The 13483-nt window shown below is 35.8% G+C and overlaps 1 protein-coding gene across 2 annotated transcripts in view; it reads left to right on the forward strand.

Moving 5' to 3' along the window:
• Window positions 1-13483, forward strand: part of Cog4 (conserved oligomeric Golgi complex subunit 4) — a 182687-nt gene that overhangs the window by 95047 nt on the left and 74157 nt on the right. For both annotated transcript variants that reach the window (XM_090376878.1, XM_090376879.1), the window contains exons 14-15: window positions 987-1209; window positions 5703-5765. In XM_090376878.1, the coding sequence (XP_090233004.1) occupies window positions 987-1209; window positions 5703-5765 (286 nt within the window). The remainder of the gene's footprint in view (window positions 1-986; window positions 1210-5702; window positions 5766-13483) is intronic.

Here is a 13483-nt window from a genome sequence, read left to right on the forward strand (position 1 = left end):
AACTATAGTTTGAAAAGGTCTCAGATTTATCAAACAGGAGGTGAGATTATTTGAAGAGGAAGAAATTAGAGGGAAATATTTGGAATTGGCATATTATTATTATTATTATTATTATTATTATTATTAGCTATATGGCGCAAGGAACCTGAGGCTTATGCTGCACCAGCCAAAAAAAAAAAAAAATATTCTGAATTACCCTGAGAAAGAGAACAAAAGTCAGAAGTCAAAGGGAATCGCCAAGAAAGAGAAGAATGATGATATCCAGCTCAGAACCCTAGGTGCGCCAAGCCCATACTTACCAGATGTGAGCCCTGGGGTCCTCACCATTCCTCCAAGTATCAATTTGGAATGGGCTTTCTCTGCTGAGGATAATATCTGTACAAAAATTCTCTCTCTGCTCAGCAATCAGAAATTGGTGCATTTTGTTTTTTAAGATCTAATTTTTTTAAGTAAAGGAATGAAATAAAATAACTTTTATATTTTTTCCATTTTTTGTTTTTTTAAATAAATATTTTTTAATAATTATACATGATTATATCAGTAAACATGTTAATTTCTATCAGAATGAAAATTTACATTGTTTTATATATTATAATGCTATATCATATAACTTTACACACTTATATATTTTTTTTACCAAAAATAAATATTTTGTTTTACATACTTTTCTATTTTCAGTTTGATTTTGTTATGTGAAATACCGGTATTATACTAAAAAAATACCAGAATACTGGTTTTTTATTTTGTTGCGGTATTGCAATTACTAGTAATAAAATCTGGCAAAATAAAATTTCAAATGATCCAAGGTGGCAATAAAAGTATAATGATGCTTTATGAATGCAGCACATTGCATTGCTGTAATTGTTTTATCTAATGAAAACTAAATTTTATACATTTTTTGTGCATTGAAGATAAACTAACTTCTTTTGAAAAATAATTTGATTAAAAGATATTAAATTTACTTGGTATTAATTTTATTTTTATAGACGAGCAATTTCAAGTTCAAGTGTTGATATTGCTTGTGCCATGTTGAACCACACCTCTACACTTCTACAATCAGAGTTTAGTGTGGCATTGAGTGAGCGTTTAAAGCAGGGATTTCCTTCTGGAATGCTTGATCTTAGTCAGGCATATAGTGTATTGCAGTCTAGTATCCAACAAGGAAGATTACAATCTTCAGACACAGACAAAGCTCGAACTGTTTTTTTGGTGAGTTAATATATTCATACTTAAATTTGATATGCATTCAGCCTGTTTGAGAAAATTAATGTTACTCTGCATTATGTTTTTCTGTCTTTACTTTCTGGGTATGCTATTGTCCCACCAGTGATGGTAACAGAGCTTGGGCATTTATTCATGAGCCAACCTAAAGTTGCTAATATCATTTTTAATCAAATAATATCATCAAGAAGGTAAATCCTTCTTTATTCATTAAGAACTAAAACGTATTGTTGTGATTTCAATACTATTTAGCTCTGCCATTCAGACAGCAGCAGATAGCCTGAATTTTCAGTCTTGTGTTGAACAGTGAAGAAATGTTTTGAATTTAAATGAGCTGCCAGACAATGTGAAGGAGATAACATCTAACTGAAAATGTAACTTTTGTGACTTGCATATGATTCTGTTGCTATGCTGGCCCAATGTAGCAATTTAGTAAAGAAGCAGGGTGCTATTTCAACATAGATATTTAAATAGTCTCTTGAGAGATAGTATTGTGCCCAGACAGTAAAGGCAGAAAACATAATGCAGAGTAGCATTATTTTCTGATATCCTTTTCCTGTCTTTTCCCTAGCATCAGTGTAAAACCATTCACTAACATAACACTATTTGTGTATTGCTTGCCCCATGCGAGAAACCCTAGCAGACCATATAATCTCCAACAACTTTCTTTCCAAGCTGCTGTATGTCCAAGTGGAAGCAATGCAAGATTCATTTTCATCTCTGTTTGTGGCTTCTGTTAACCTGTTAGTCCTTGTATCCTCCCCCTCCCCAAGCTGGCAGTTTTCCTAACCTTACCTCGATAGCATCAGCATATATTCTTGCATCCCTTCTGTTTAATTGGATCATATCCCTGTAAAAGCAGTTTTGCCCTTTAACAAGCTAGGCCATGCTGAGAAAAAATCTATCCTGTGACCCTTGCATAGTCTCTCCAGGTTCTCATCATGTACTTTCTTCTATAGTCTCTGGTCAGAATTGCAGATAATTTCAGATTTAATCATAACTCATGACTTTTCCTCACATTGCCTTACCTGATAAGTAAATCCTGAGATCTGCTCTTAATATCATTAGTACCAACATGTACAAAAATTTCTCGTATTGTGCCCTTAAGAGATAACTGCTCTATAATATCATTAACTTTAGTCCCTGGTAGGCATATGCTGGTCCTATTCCACCTATCCTTTTTGCACAATGTTTCCTGTTTTCCTGACAATAGTCACCAACAATAGCTTCTTTTAAATTGCATTTTGTAAACTCACAGAACTGCTTTTCCTCATTTATCCCTTCTACTTCTGTTTTCTGGAACAGCCCTTTCTTTGCTTATACTTCCTGAAAATTACAGTCTACAGAAATTTAACAAATAAATTTTTTCAAGAAAACAATCAATTTCATTATATAGAGGTCCAACTCTTTATGTATGTATGTATGTACATGGCTGTGTGTTTAGCCAAGATTAGAAAGTGTATTTAACCTATGTTGAAATATAATTTCAACATAGTTTATGTTATTTTGAAATATAATTCCTGTAGAATTAAATAGTTGAAGCTATATAATGTTGTAAATGATAAAAATTATTAAAAAAATCCTAAAATAGAGTGAATAAATTCTAAATGTAACTTTTGGCATATCATATTCCATATCCATCCAAGCAAGATCAGTGTACTGAGATTTGGTTTGGAGGGGAGTGGGGGCACAGAGGACTATGAACCATCAGGCATTCAGTAAATGCAGGCTGTAAACCGTTCTGCTTGTGTGTCAGAAACATCTAATACAGATAGTTTTACTGAAGTTAGCAGTTAACTGCTGATATGCTACAGCATGGACAATCAACTCTTGTCATAATGGCAACAGTGTAACAATGTGTCCAATAAAAGAATAGCAGTAGACTTAAGTATAAGGATGTATCATTCCATAATACATAACCTGCGATACAATAAGGTGTGTTCTGAATGAGTAGGCGCCTCCGTAGCCAGGTGGGAAGGAGCAGCAGTGCGTAGCACACGCTTCTTGATTAGACCGGGGTTCGAGCCCGTCACCACCAAATACGGAGGATGCAGAAAGGTCAGGGAATGACCACCGCATATCCCGGAGCAATATGGCCTTAGTTGCTAATGCTCCTAAAAACCAAATAACAACAACAGTTCTGAATGAGTATCATGCTTACTCATGCTAAGGAAAAATTTGTACAAATGGGACTGTCCTTGGATCATTTGCAGCAATATTATATGAAGGAAATGCCTCCATGCAAAAGGTCATTGCCAGTGATGAAACCTAGTGTCACCATTACAAACCAGAATTGAAACGAAAAGCATGCAGCAGAAACATCAACAGTGATGTCACCTGATGCAAAAGATTCAAGGCCTAAGCATCTGTTGGGTTAGTGGTTAAGTTTCAACATACAAATGTACAGCTGTGAACTGCTAGTATGGTAGAGTTTCCATAACCTTGCGTAGCTTGATTTTATAGATATGTTCTGTGTTAACCTTGTTAAGTACATTACTGATATAGTAGTTAATGGATTTAGGTGGAAATTTGTTTGATAGATTTGTTTAATCTGAGAATAAAAGTTATAAGAGCCTGTCTGAATAATGCTTTGCTGACAGAGATTCTGGCTAATCTAATGCCTTACAAATTTATTAGCTTGTACTGTATATTGATACAGATATTGGTGTCCCATTATCTGTAATATAATTATATATTTTAATTTGATTTGAATTGAATTGATAGCTTATATTATCATAAATAGTCTGCACAGTGTTTGTTGTCCAAGGTAAAGTTCATGTCATGGAAATCAACTGCCTTTATGCTGATATATTTTGGTCTTTTTTAGTGAAAGTTTTGTGGGCATTTGTTATAATATATGTTTTCAAAATTATGATCTATCACCAGAAGATCATTGATGATAACTGAGTGATGATGTTAACATTGTTTTTTATGAATTGATAATAATTTACTGAAGCTAGACAACATCTAGCAAGGACAGGTCTCCACTACCTCAGAATCTCACCAGCAAGAACAGGCTCTTCAACCACCTCAGAATCTCAGTAGCAAGGACAGGCTCCACAACCTTGCAGTCTCACTAGTAAGGATAAGCTCTGTAACTCTGGAATACCTGAGTAGTTGAAACTATTTGCTAATTTCCATAACTATATGCTGTCTCCTCATGATTTGTCTTTTTTGAAAAAAACTTATAAATATTGGGCAAAGTGGCATGTTTAGAGGAAAGGTGGAACAGGCAGTGACTCCATCCCAAACATTGTACAGCAATAATTTTATTTATATAGATATAAATATGGGATGTAGACAGCTTTGTATTGTAATCAAAGTTATACCTCACCTTTCAACAGAGTGGCATAAGATCTGTCATTAATTGTAAAAGTTTTTACCATTTTGAGCAGAACTAGTCAGTTTAACTTAAATTAAAGATGGCAGATAGTACAAATCTTGACACAGCAAATGAAGTGTAGAGTAAAAAAGTAGCAGTAGCAGCCATGCAAATGGAACATGTACTCTTTAAAGAATACATTCTGGTATCGCTAGCTAGTTGAGTTTTTCAAAATTCAATGTAAGCTCATAATGAAAGTTTCATTAATGCTAACTGTGGTGTTAAAGGCAGACTGAAAATCACTTAGAAAGCTCAGAAATGCTGGATATTGTGTCTGTATTTTCCAGTTGAACTGTAGTTTGAAATGAAACCTCATTTACATACAAATCTATGAAGGATTAAATTCACATTTTCTTATATTTTTAGAATACCTGTAAATAACTATTTTATTCTGTTAAAATGATTACATAAGAAATATGTATATCCATCATTTATCTTATACAGTATATTTTTTTACCACTCTTTTATCGCTTTATGCTTCCTTGATATAAAATGGCATACAGGGTACTTTTTCTCCCATGCCATCTCTAATGTTGTTCAGGGCATTATGACCACTTCTGAGTTAAATTTCTCTCCCAATTCAACCTGACAATTAGGTCTAACTTATGCTAAAGCTTATATCAGAGTTCTCATTAAAATATAATTTTTGTGCTTTCCAGTTTCTCATGACTGATATCCAATCTGTATTAAAAAATTTTGGATTTCTAAAAGTTGGCAGATATGATTATTTTTGGTTATTAGGTTATAAAACATTTGTACAACGCAATAAACAAAACTGCTTAGAAGGTATTTGCAGTAATGGATGATTAGATCAGTAGGCACTTGAATGCTAGATAAATTTGGCTATCACATTAAAATAATCATAAACCTGGCAGCTGTATAAGTGATTCAGTAACATATAGAGTTAAAAGTTTATTACATGGAAGCAGTTTAATTTCAAGATGCATGGATGGCTTTGAAACTTCATATACTTATTAAATGAAGGTCCAATATCTTTCCTGGTAAGTCTTAAGTAAAAATTAAATTTACAAACATGGGGGTAGCAAATATAACTTTTTTTCCCCCATTATTACTAACATTTTATTTTTTTACATTGCAGATTACTTTAAATAATTCAGATATTGCACGTGAATACATAAAGACTCTGCAGAAGAGCTTGGATGTGAGTAATTAGAGAATTATATAATTTGTAATTAGCAATTATTATATGTTAGAACAGTTTAAACTTCTTATGTCAATTCCATTTTCAGCACCTTGGTGTATTTACTACCATTTGTGGATGCAGATGTATATTAAGCAAAAAACTATAAACCATAGGATCACATCAACTTGATGCATGATTTTCACTGTATGCGACAATTCGGTGAATATAACAATTCAGTGTATTATATATGGATCAGAAATTAAGAAAATCAAAGGTTTGGCGTCATGAAATATGGGTGAATGGCTGTGATCCTGACACAAAATTCTATATTCCAAATGGGAGTCACCAGACCCACCCCCATCCCAAAAAAAAAGGCATGAAGCATTTGGTCAAATGGTAAAACAGTATAGCTTGTTGTTTTTGTTTTTTGACATTCAGAGAATATCATTTGTTAAGGGGTGATCATGTTTGACCAATTTGATTGGTTACTATGATGTAGTAACAAAGGAACTGGATGCAAAAAAATAAATAAATAATTTTGATATTAGTGTTAGTAGTAAAAGTGGCAAATGATGCAAGAAAACCGACTTATAAAGCATCAGCAAAAAAAAAAAAAAAAAAATCTACATCACCCTTCTTTGAACCCATTCCAGACATCTACACAGAGGCGGATTAAGCGGTAAGCAGCCGCGTAGGACCCGGAATACTAAGGGGCCTGAGGTCTTAAAATGTCTTTTCATTAGGATTCGAGGAAAATTATGTTTTTTTTGTATACAATCAACCCTCCTATAAAGTGATATTATTTAGGCTTTTGAAGGGAATTTATTTGAGTTTTGGCGGGATTCTAACTTTTAACTGGACATCAGGGGATGAAACTAGTATAGCATAAATTGTTCCAAATTAAGTAAATATATATTTTTTTAATTACACAATAAAATCGATCCCTCCCAAAATAATAATTTGATTTAAATTTAAATACGATTTATGATATGCGGAAAGAGAGCTACGTATAAAATAAAAATTTGAGGTTTGTAATTTTTTTTAGTTTAAAAGCAAATTGCCCTGACAGGTCGCTATTTTTCATAATGAGATTTTTTTTGTAAGAAAAACGATCATAATTCGGAAAAGGGGCCCCCACTTGGCTTGATCTGCATCTACATCTTTCCTAAAATGAAGCCTTCACACCTGTTTGCAGTCCTAGAGATGTAGCCTAACCATTGCCTTGTATGATGGGATAAAAGGTAAACTGCAGCCATTATCAATCCACTGCAGGATAGAAGTCTCCTAACAATTCATGTTGAGGGAAATGGACCATATCTGCCACGCTGGTCCAGTGTGGGTTGGTAGATCAACCATATTTAGCAGTCAGTGGCTTGAATGCCAGTCTACTCAAAGAGCATGTGCTACTGCACTCCTGACCACTCGGCTGTGGAGGCCTCTTACCTTTAAGATGGGATAATCACCTTATCTTTGCTGCCAGAGCTCCTCTATATCATTGACAAAACCCCACAAGCCATACTGGCAGACTGTCTGCACTGCTCAGAGAACTTCATCTCTGACCACACAATTACTGCTAGGTCTTTTAACATTATCCACTACCCTGAGTGTAGTACTACACAATTGGTGTGTTAATCTGGGATTACTGCTACCCATATATCCATGTCATGTTCTTAGATTTCAGAAGAGCTTTTGATACCATTGCACATAAAATACTGCTATACAAATTAAAGCAGTGTGGCATTAAGGGGCAAATTACTGCTATGGATAAAGGATTGGTTGAGTGGGAGAAGACAGAGTAGTAGTAGTAGTAGTAGTGGCATGTGATGCAACAAAGCAAGTGCATGAGCTTATGCAGCATCAGCCAAAAAAAAAAAAAAAAAAAAATCACACCATTCCCTCCAAATGCCTGTCCATTCCTCCTTAAATTTATTCAACCTATCAACTTCCACAATGACAGATGGAAGTTTGTTCCAGCAATTAACCACCCGCTGGCTAAAGGCAAATTTCCGCACATCTATTCTACATCTGTCCTTTCTTAATTTGAATTTATGCTCCCTTAGGTTCGTAATCTGAACAAGTGGAAGGATCCCATCAGAATTAGGCGCCTCCGTAGCCAGGTGGGAAGGAGCAGCAGTGCGTAGCACACGCTTCTTGATTAGACCGGGGTTCGAGCCCTTCACCACCAAATACGGAGGATGCGGAAAGGTCAGGGAATGACCACCGCATATCCCGGAGCAATATGGCCTTAGTTGCTAATGCTCCTAAAAACCAAACAAACAACAACAACCCATCAGAATTCAGCATGCTCAACCCATTCAAGGCCTTATACACCTCAATCAGATCACCGCGCAGGTGCCTGGTCTCCAGCCACTGCAGTTTGCAGAACTTAAGCCTCTCTTGGTAAGAGGATCCCTTCATTCCCCTCACCAATCTTGTTGCCCTTCTCTGTACACGCTCAAGCAAATCTACATCCTTCCTAAAATGAGGCCTCCAGACCTGTACGCAGTACTCAAGGCGTGGCTTGACCATTGCCTTATACAGAGGGACAATCACCTCCTTTTCCCTGCTAGCAAAATTCCTATATATCATTGACAAAACTCCATGACCTGCCCTGGCAGCCTGTCTGCATTGCTCAGAAAACTTCATATCTGACTGCACAATTACTCCCAGGTCTTTTTCATTTTCTACCACCTTAAGTGTAGTACCACACAGTTGGTACGTTTCTCTGGGGTTACTTCTACCCATATGCAGTACTTTGCATTTGTCAAGGTTAAACTTCAGTTGCCACTTCTTAGCCCATCTGCCCAAATTATCTAGATCCTGTTGCAGTAGCACACTGCCATTGCTGTCATTAACAACCCTGCCAACCTTTGTATCATCTGCAAACTTCGACACTAAGCCTGATATACCTTCATCAATATCATTGATAAATATACAAAACAACAGTGGACCCAACACCGAACCCTGTGGACTCCACTAATAACATTAGTCCACGAAGAGCAGCACCCATTGATTACCATCCTCTGTCTTCTCCCACTTAACCATCCTTTTATCCATTGTAGCAACTTACTCTTAATACCATTCCGCTCCAATTTGTACAATACTCTTCCATGCGCAACAGTGTCACAAGCTTTCCTGAAATCCAAATATATAATATCAAAATTATTTTTTGCATCCAGTTTCTTTGTAACCACATCATAATATCCTATAAAATTTGTCAGGCAAGACTTTCCCTTAACAAACCCATGCTGTGTCTGAATTATTGCTGTAGTCTTGTCTAGATGATCCTGCAGTGCATCTTTAACCGGTGACTCCATTATTTTACCCGGAACAGAAGTAAAACTAACTGTGTGTAATTACTCGTGTCACCCTTCAATCCCCCCCTTTGTGAATTGAAGATACATTTGCACATCTCCAGTCCGTGAGAACCTCCCCTGAGTCCAAGGATGCTCTCATAATTATGGCTAAGGGTTTGCTTAGTTCCTTTGCCACCTTTAATATAACTGGATAGATCCCATCTACCCCAGGTGCTTTTCTTATGTTTAACTTCAACAATTTCTCCTCCACTTTGCTCTCAGTTATTACAAAATCATTAAGTATCCTGCTACAATTTGATAACCTTCTGCCATTTTCAAACCTTAATAATTCCTCACGTGTGAATGTAGATGCAAAATACTCATTCAGTTTGTTTGCTATCTGAGCAGGATCATCAACAGTCGAACCATCGAATGTCAAGTGGACGAATCAGATTCATCGTCTTCCTTTTAGAGTTTATATAAGTAAAGAAATCCTTGCTGTTTTTCTTAGCATCTTTTGCCAAGGATTTCTCGTAATTTGCCTTCGCCTGCCTAACCTCCTTTGTCACCTGATTACAGACTAGCTTATATCTGCAATAATCTTCTGAGTCGCTTAATAATTTATATGCATCCCATGCATTTTTCTTCTCTGTTGCGAGTCTCATTAGTTCATTTGATAACCATTTAGGCCTAAACCTTGAACAATATTTCTTAATAGGTATGAAACTTTTAGTACCATCCACGATTAATTCCTTGAATGCTTCCACTTAGAATTTACTGTTGGTAACATCGTCAGTTGATCCCGCTGTACAGAATATAAAAACTTTCTGAGACCACTGTACTCACCTTTATGGAAGCTGGTTGCCTCTCGAACATGCTGATGCAGAAAACAATTATCCGATAAATCAACAAAAGTCTGACTAGTGTGTGAGTGACCAACCCACAAGTTCCAGTCAATATCTGGGAAGTTAAAATCCCCCATTATAAGACATTCCGATTTACTAGCCCACTCTATTTCTCTGTACAATTGTTCATTGTACTCATTTGAGTCATTAGGCCTATAACACACTCCTACTCTTATTTTTGCTTTTGCAGTGCTTATGTCACACCAAACTGACTCAACAGTGCACTGTTCATCTATATCAACTGGGTGCAGTTCTTTTGATTTTATGTTTTTCTTAATTAACAGCATAACACCTCCTCCCTTTCTATCCTGTCTATCCTTTCTGTACACATTGTACAAAAAGTAGAGTGGTTATCACTTGACACTGCTCTTTTTGGACTAATGTTATTAGTGGAGTTCCCAAGGGTTTGTTGCTGGGGCCATTGTCATCTTCTGTATGCATCAGTGATATTGATTAAGGTATATCAGGCTTAATGTTTTAAGTTTTCAGATATTACAAAGGTTGGTAAAGTGTTAATAATAGTAATCAAGGTGTGATCCTGCAAATAGATCTACAAAAACTAGGTATGTGGACTGAGAAATGGTGATTGAAGTTTAACCTTGATAAATGAAAGCTACTGCACAATGCAGCAGTGGTCCCATATTAACCTGCCAACTGTGTGATACTGCACTCAGTTCTCTTAGCAGTGCTGACAGGCTGCCAGAATAACTCGTGGTTTTTTCAGTTATATACAGGAATTTTGCTATGTATATATATATATAACCATAAAAATAAATTAGAATAATAATTAAAAATAAAAATAATGCCAGCAGCATGGCAAGACAAGAGCGAAAATAGTTAAAATTAAACATAACGATCAAACCTACAGGGAGGGAGGAGAGGGATAAGAATAAAAATATTGCAGGAGAAACTCTAAGATAATTTAGAACATCTAAATGTAAGGATAATAAAATAGCAATTCAATAAATTTCGAAATCCAATTAAATAGAAATTTAACGGCACCCCCCCCTCTGACAGGCACCAGGTCCAAATTTATGTGAAATATCACCAACAGCAATGTAAACCACTACAATAAAGTAAACCAAAAATAGACTGACCATTATGCCCCATCTGAACAGAGGACCACAAGGCCAATAATGGCCGTGGAATCGCTGCATTTCGATTGCCAGACAAATCGCCGCGAAGGCATGTCGATTGAAAGATCAGTCTGCCACCTGGACTCTCGAAGATAATTTAGAAAGTTTAAATACAAAGATAATAAAATATAATCAATTAAATTTTGAATAGCCAATTAAATGAAATTTAATGGCGCCCCCTTTGACGGGCACCAGGTCCAAATTTATGTGAAATATCACGAGCAGAGATGTGAACAACTACAATAAAACAAAAACAGAAATAGACTGACCATTATGCCCCATCTCAACAGAGGACCACAAGGCCAATAATGGTCAGGGAATCGCTGCATTTCGATCGCTAGACAAATCGTCGCAAAGGCGAATCAATCGAAAGATCAGTCCACCACCTGATCTCTAGATCGACCCACCAGTGCAGAGGACTTGAATAGCGGTGGTCCTGATGCAGCGAAAATTAAAAATAGGACAGATACAAGCACTCAGATGCAAAGCCACACCACAGACAAAAGTAATCTTAACCAGATTATATATTCAAAACATGAACTATGGATGACAGCACAGGCACAGCATTAGCAAATCAGCCCACTACTGTCATGTAATATACTTATATTTGAATAATGTTTGAAATAATTGAAAACTGAATCTTACATAAAAAAGGGGTAAAGCATACATCAGAGGCAGCAAAAAGCATTTTCCTCTACATGACTTGAGATATAAACTTAAGTGAGAAACCAAAAACATAAGTAAGGTAGCCCCAACACAGTGTATGTAATTAAATTAAATTAAATTAAACAAATTAGAGTTTAAATGCCTTGTTTTCATGTACATGGCTTAATAGTATAAAATGTAATGTAAATTCTGAATCGTCTAAAGGACGAAAAGTTTTTGTAAAAATGTTTTGAAAAAGACAAAAAAGTGAATTTATGTATTATAAATGCAATAAATGTAACAAGCAGTACTATAGAAATGGGAAATAATGCAGGGTAAGGGAGGGAAAAGGGTGATAAAAATAAAGGAGGCGAAAATATCAAGAATGAGAAAAGTAGTAATGTCCGATTCAGACATTCCTACTTTGGGATAAGTATAGTAATATTACTATACTTATCCCTACTTCCATTCTCCCTATGTCAGCAGTAGCTTTCTTTTGCATAAATATAAATCAAATAAAACTACCACAACTGAAATCGAAAATTACGGTTGACCCTCTATTTTCTATATATTCGTTTTGAAATTATCTGTTGGGCTAGCTGTTATCTTGCCTGTTTGCTGCTAAATTTAAATTATAACCAAATTAGCCTTTATGTTTAATAATTGGACTTAGTTAAACAGGCAGATAACAATCAGAAACAGATAGCTCTGTTAATTATTGGTGGGATATGTTGAAAGGGGTTAGCCCTCAAAAAAGTTCCTTTCAATGTATCTATATGTCAATAATTAGCTACATAATCATTATTGTATATACAGGTCTGGAGACCTCATTTTAGGAAGGATGTGGATCAGTTGGAATGGATGCAGAAAAAGGGCAACTAGATTGGTGAGAGAAAAAAAAGAGTGCTCTTTTTGAAAGACACATCTTGGCCATTGATGCCCTTGTGTCTTTAAACCCTTAAACAACAACAACAACAGCTCTTTTTGAAAAAGAGCACTCTTTTGTTCATCTGGAGACTAGGCACCTGTCGGGAGATCTGATTGAGGCATTTAAGGCTCTGAAAGGATTGAATAAGCTCAATGCTGATAGAACCTATCCTCTTCCTTAGACTACATACATGAGGGAGCATAAATTGAAATTGAGGAAGGATGATTGCAGGGTAGATATGCAGAATTGCCTTCTGTTAGCAGGTAGTTGGTTTTTGGAACAAATTTCCATTTTGTTGTTGTAGAAGTGGGTCATCTGAATAAATTAAAGGCAGAAATAAAACTGTTGGAGAGGATGGACGGGGGTGAGTTGGTTTTTTTTTTTTTTGCTGATGATGTATATATGCTTGCTTTCTTGCATCATTTGCTACTACAGCAGACCCCCATTATAACACGGTTCGCTTTACACTAATTCGCTATAACGCTGTTCTTATATTATAACCTGTATCTGACTATAACGCTGTCACAGATCACTATAACGCTCTTTTACAGATTGCATTTTTGGCATATTTAATGAAATCATTTCATTTGATGGAGTCGATAGCTTGAAAATGAATAGCAAAACAGCATTAAAACGTTTCCCACACCGACTTGCGAAATTTTCCCACGCTCAGTGAAATTTTCTCGCACGCTAATTTAATGCAGTACAGTGGCTTGTTACGTAGTTCTGAGATCAACATTTTAAAAAATTATCAAGTATATTTATTGCTTGTAATTTTTACGTTATATGCATTTATCCAAAGACTAATCATCACTCAGTACAGTAT

Source organism: Mastigoproctus giganteus, chromosome 7, assembly GCF_048544385.1.
Source record: "Mastigoproctus giganteus isolate SK-2022 chromosome 7, ASM4854438v1, whole genome shotgun sequence".
NCBI lineage: Eukaryota > Metazoa > Arthropoda > Arachnida > Uropygi > Thelyphonidae > Mastigoproctus > Mastigoproctus giganteus.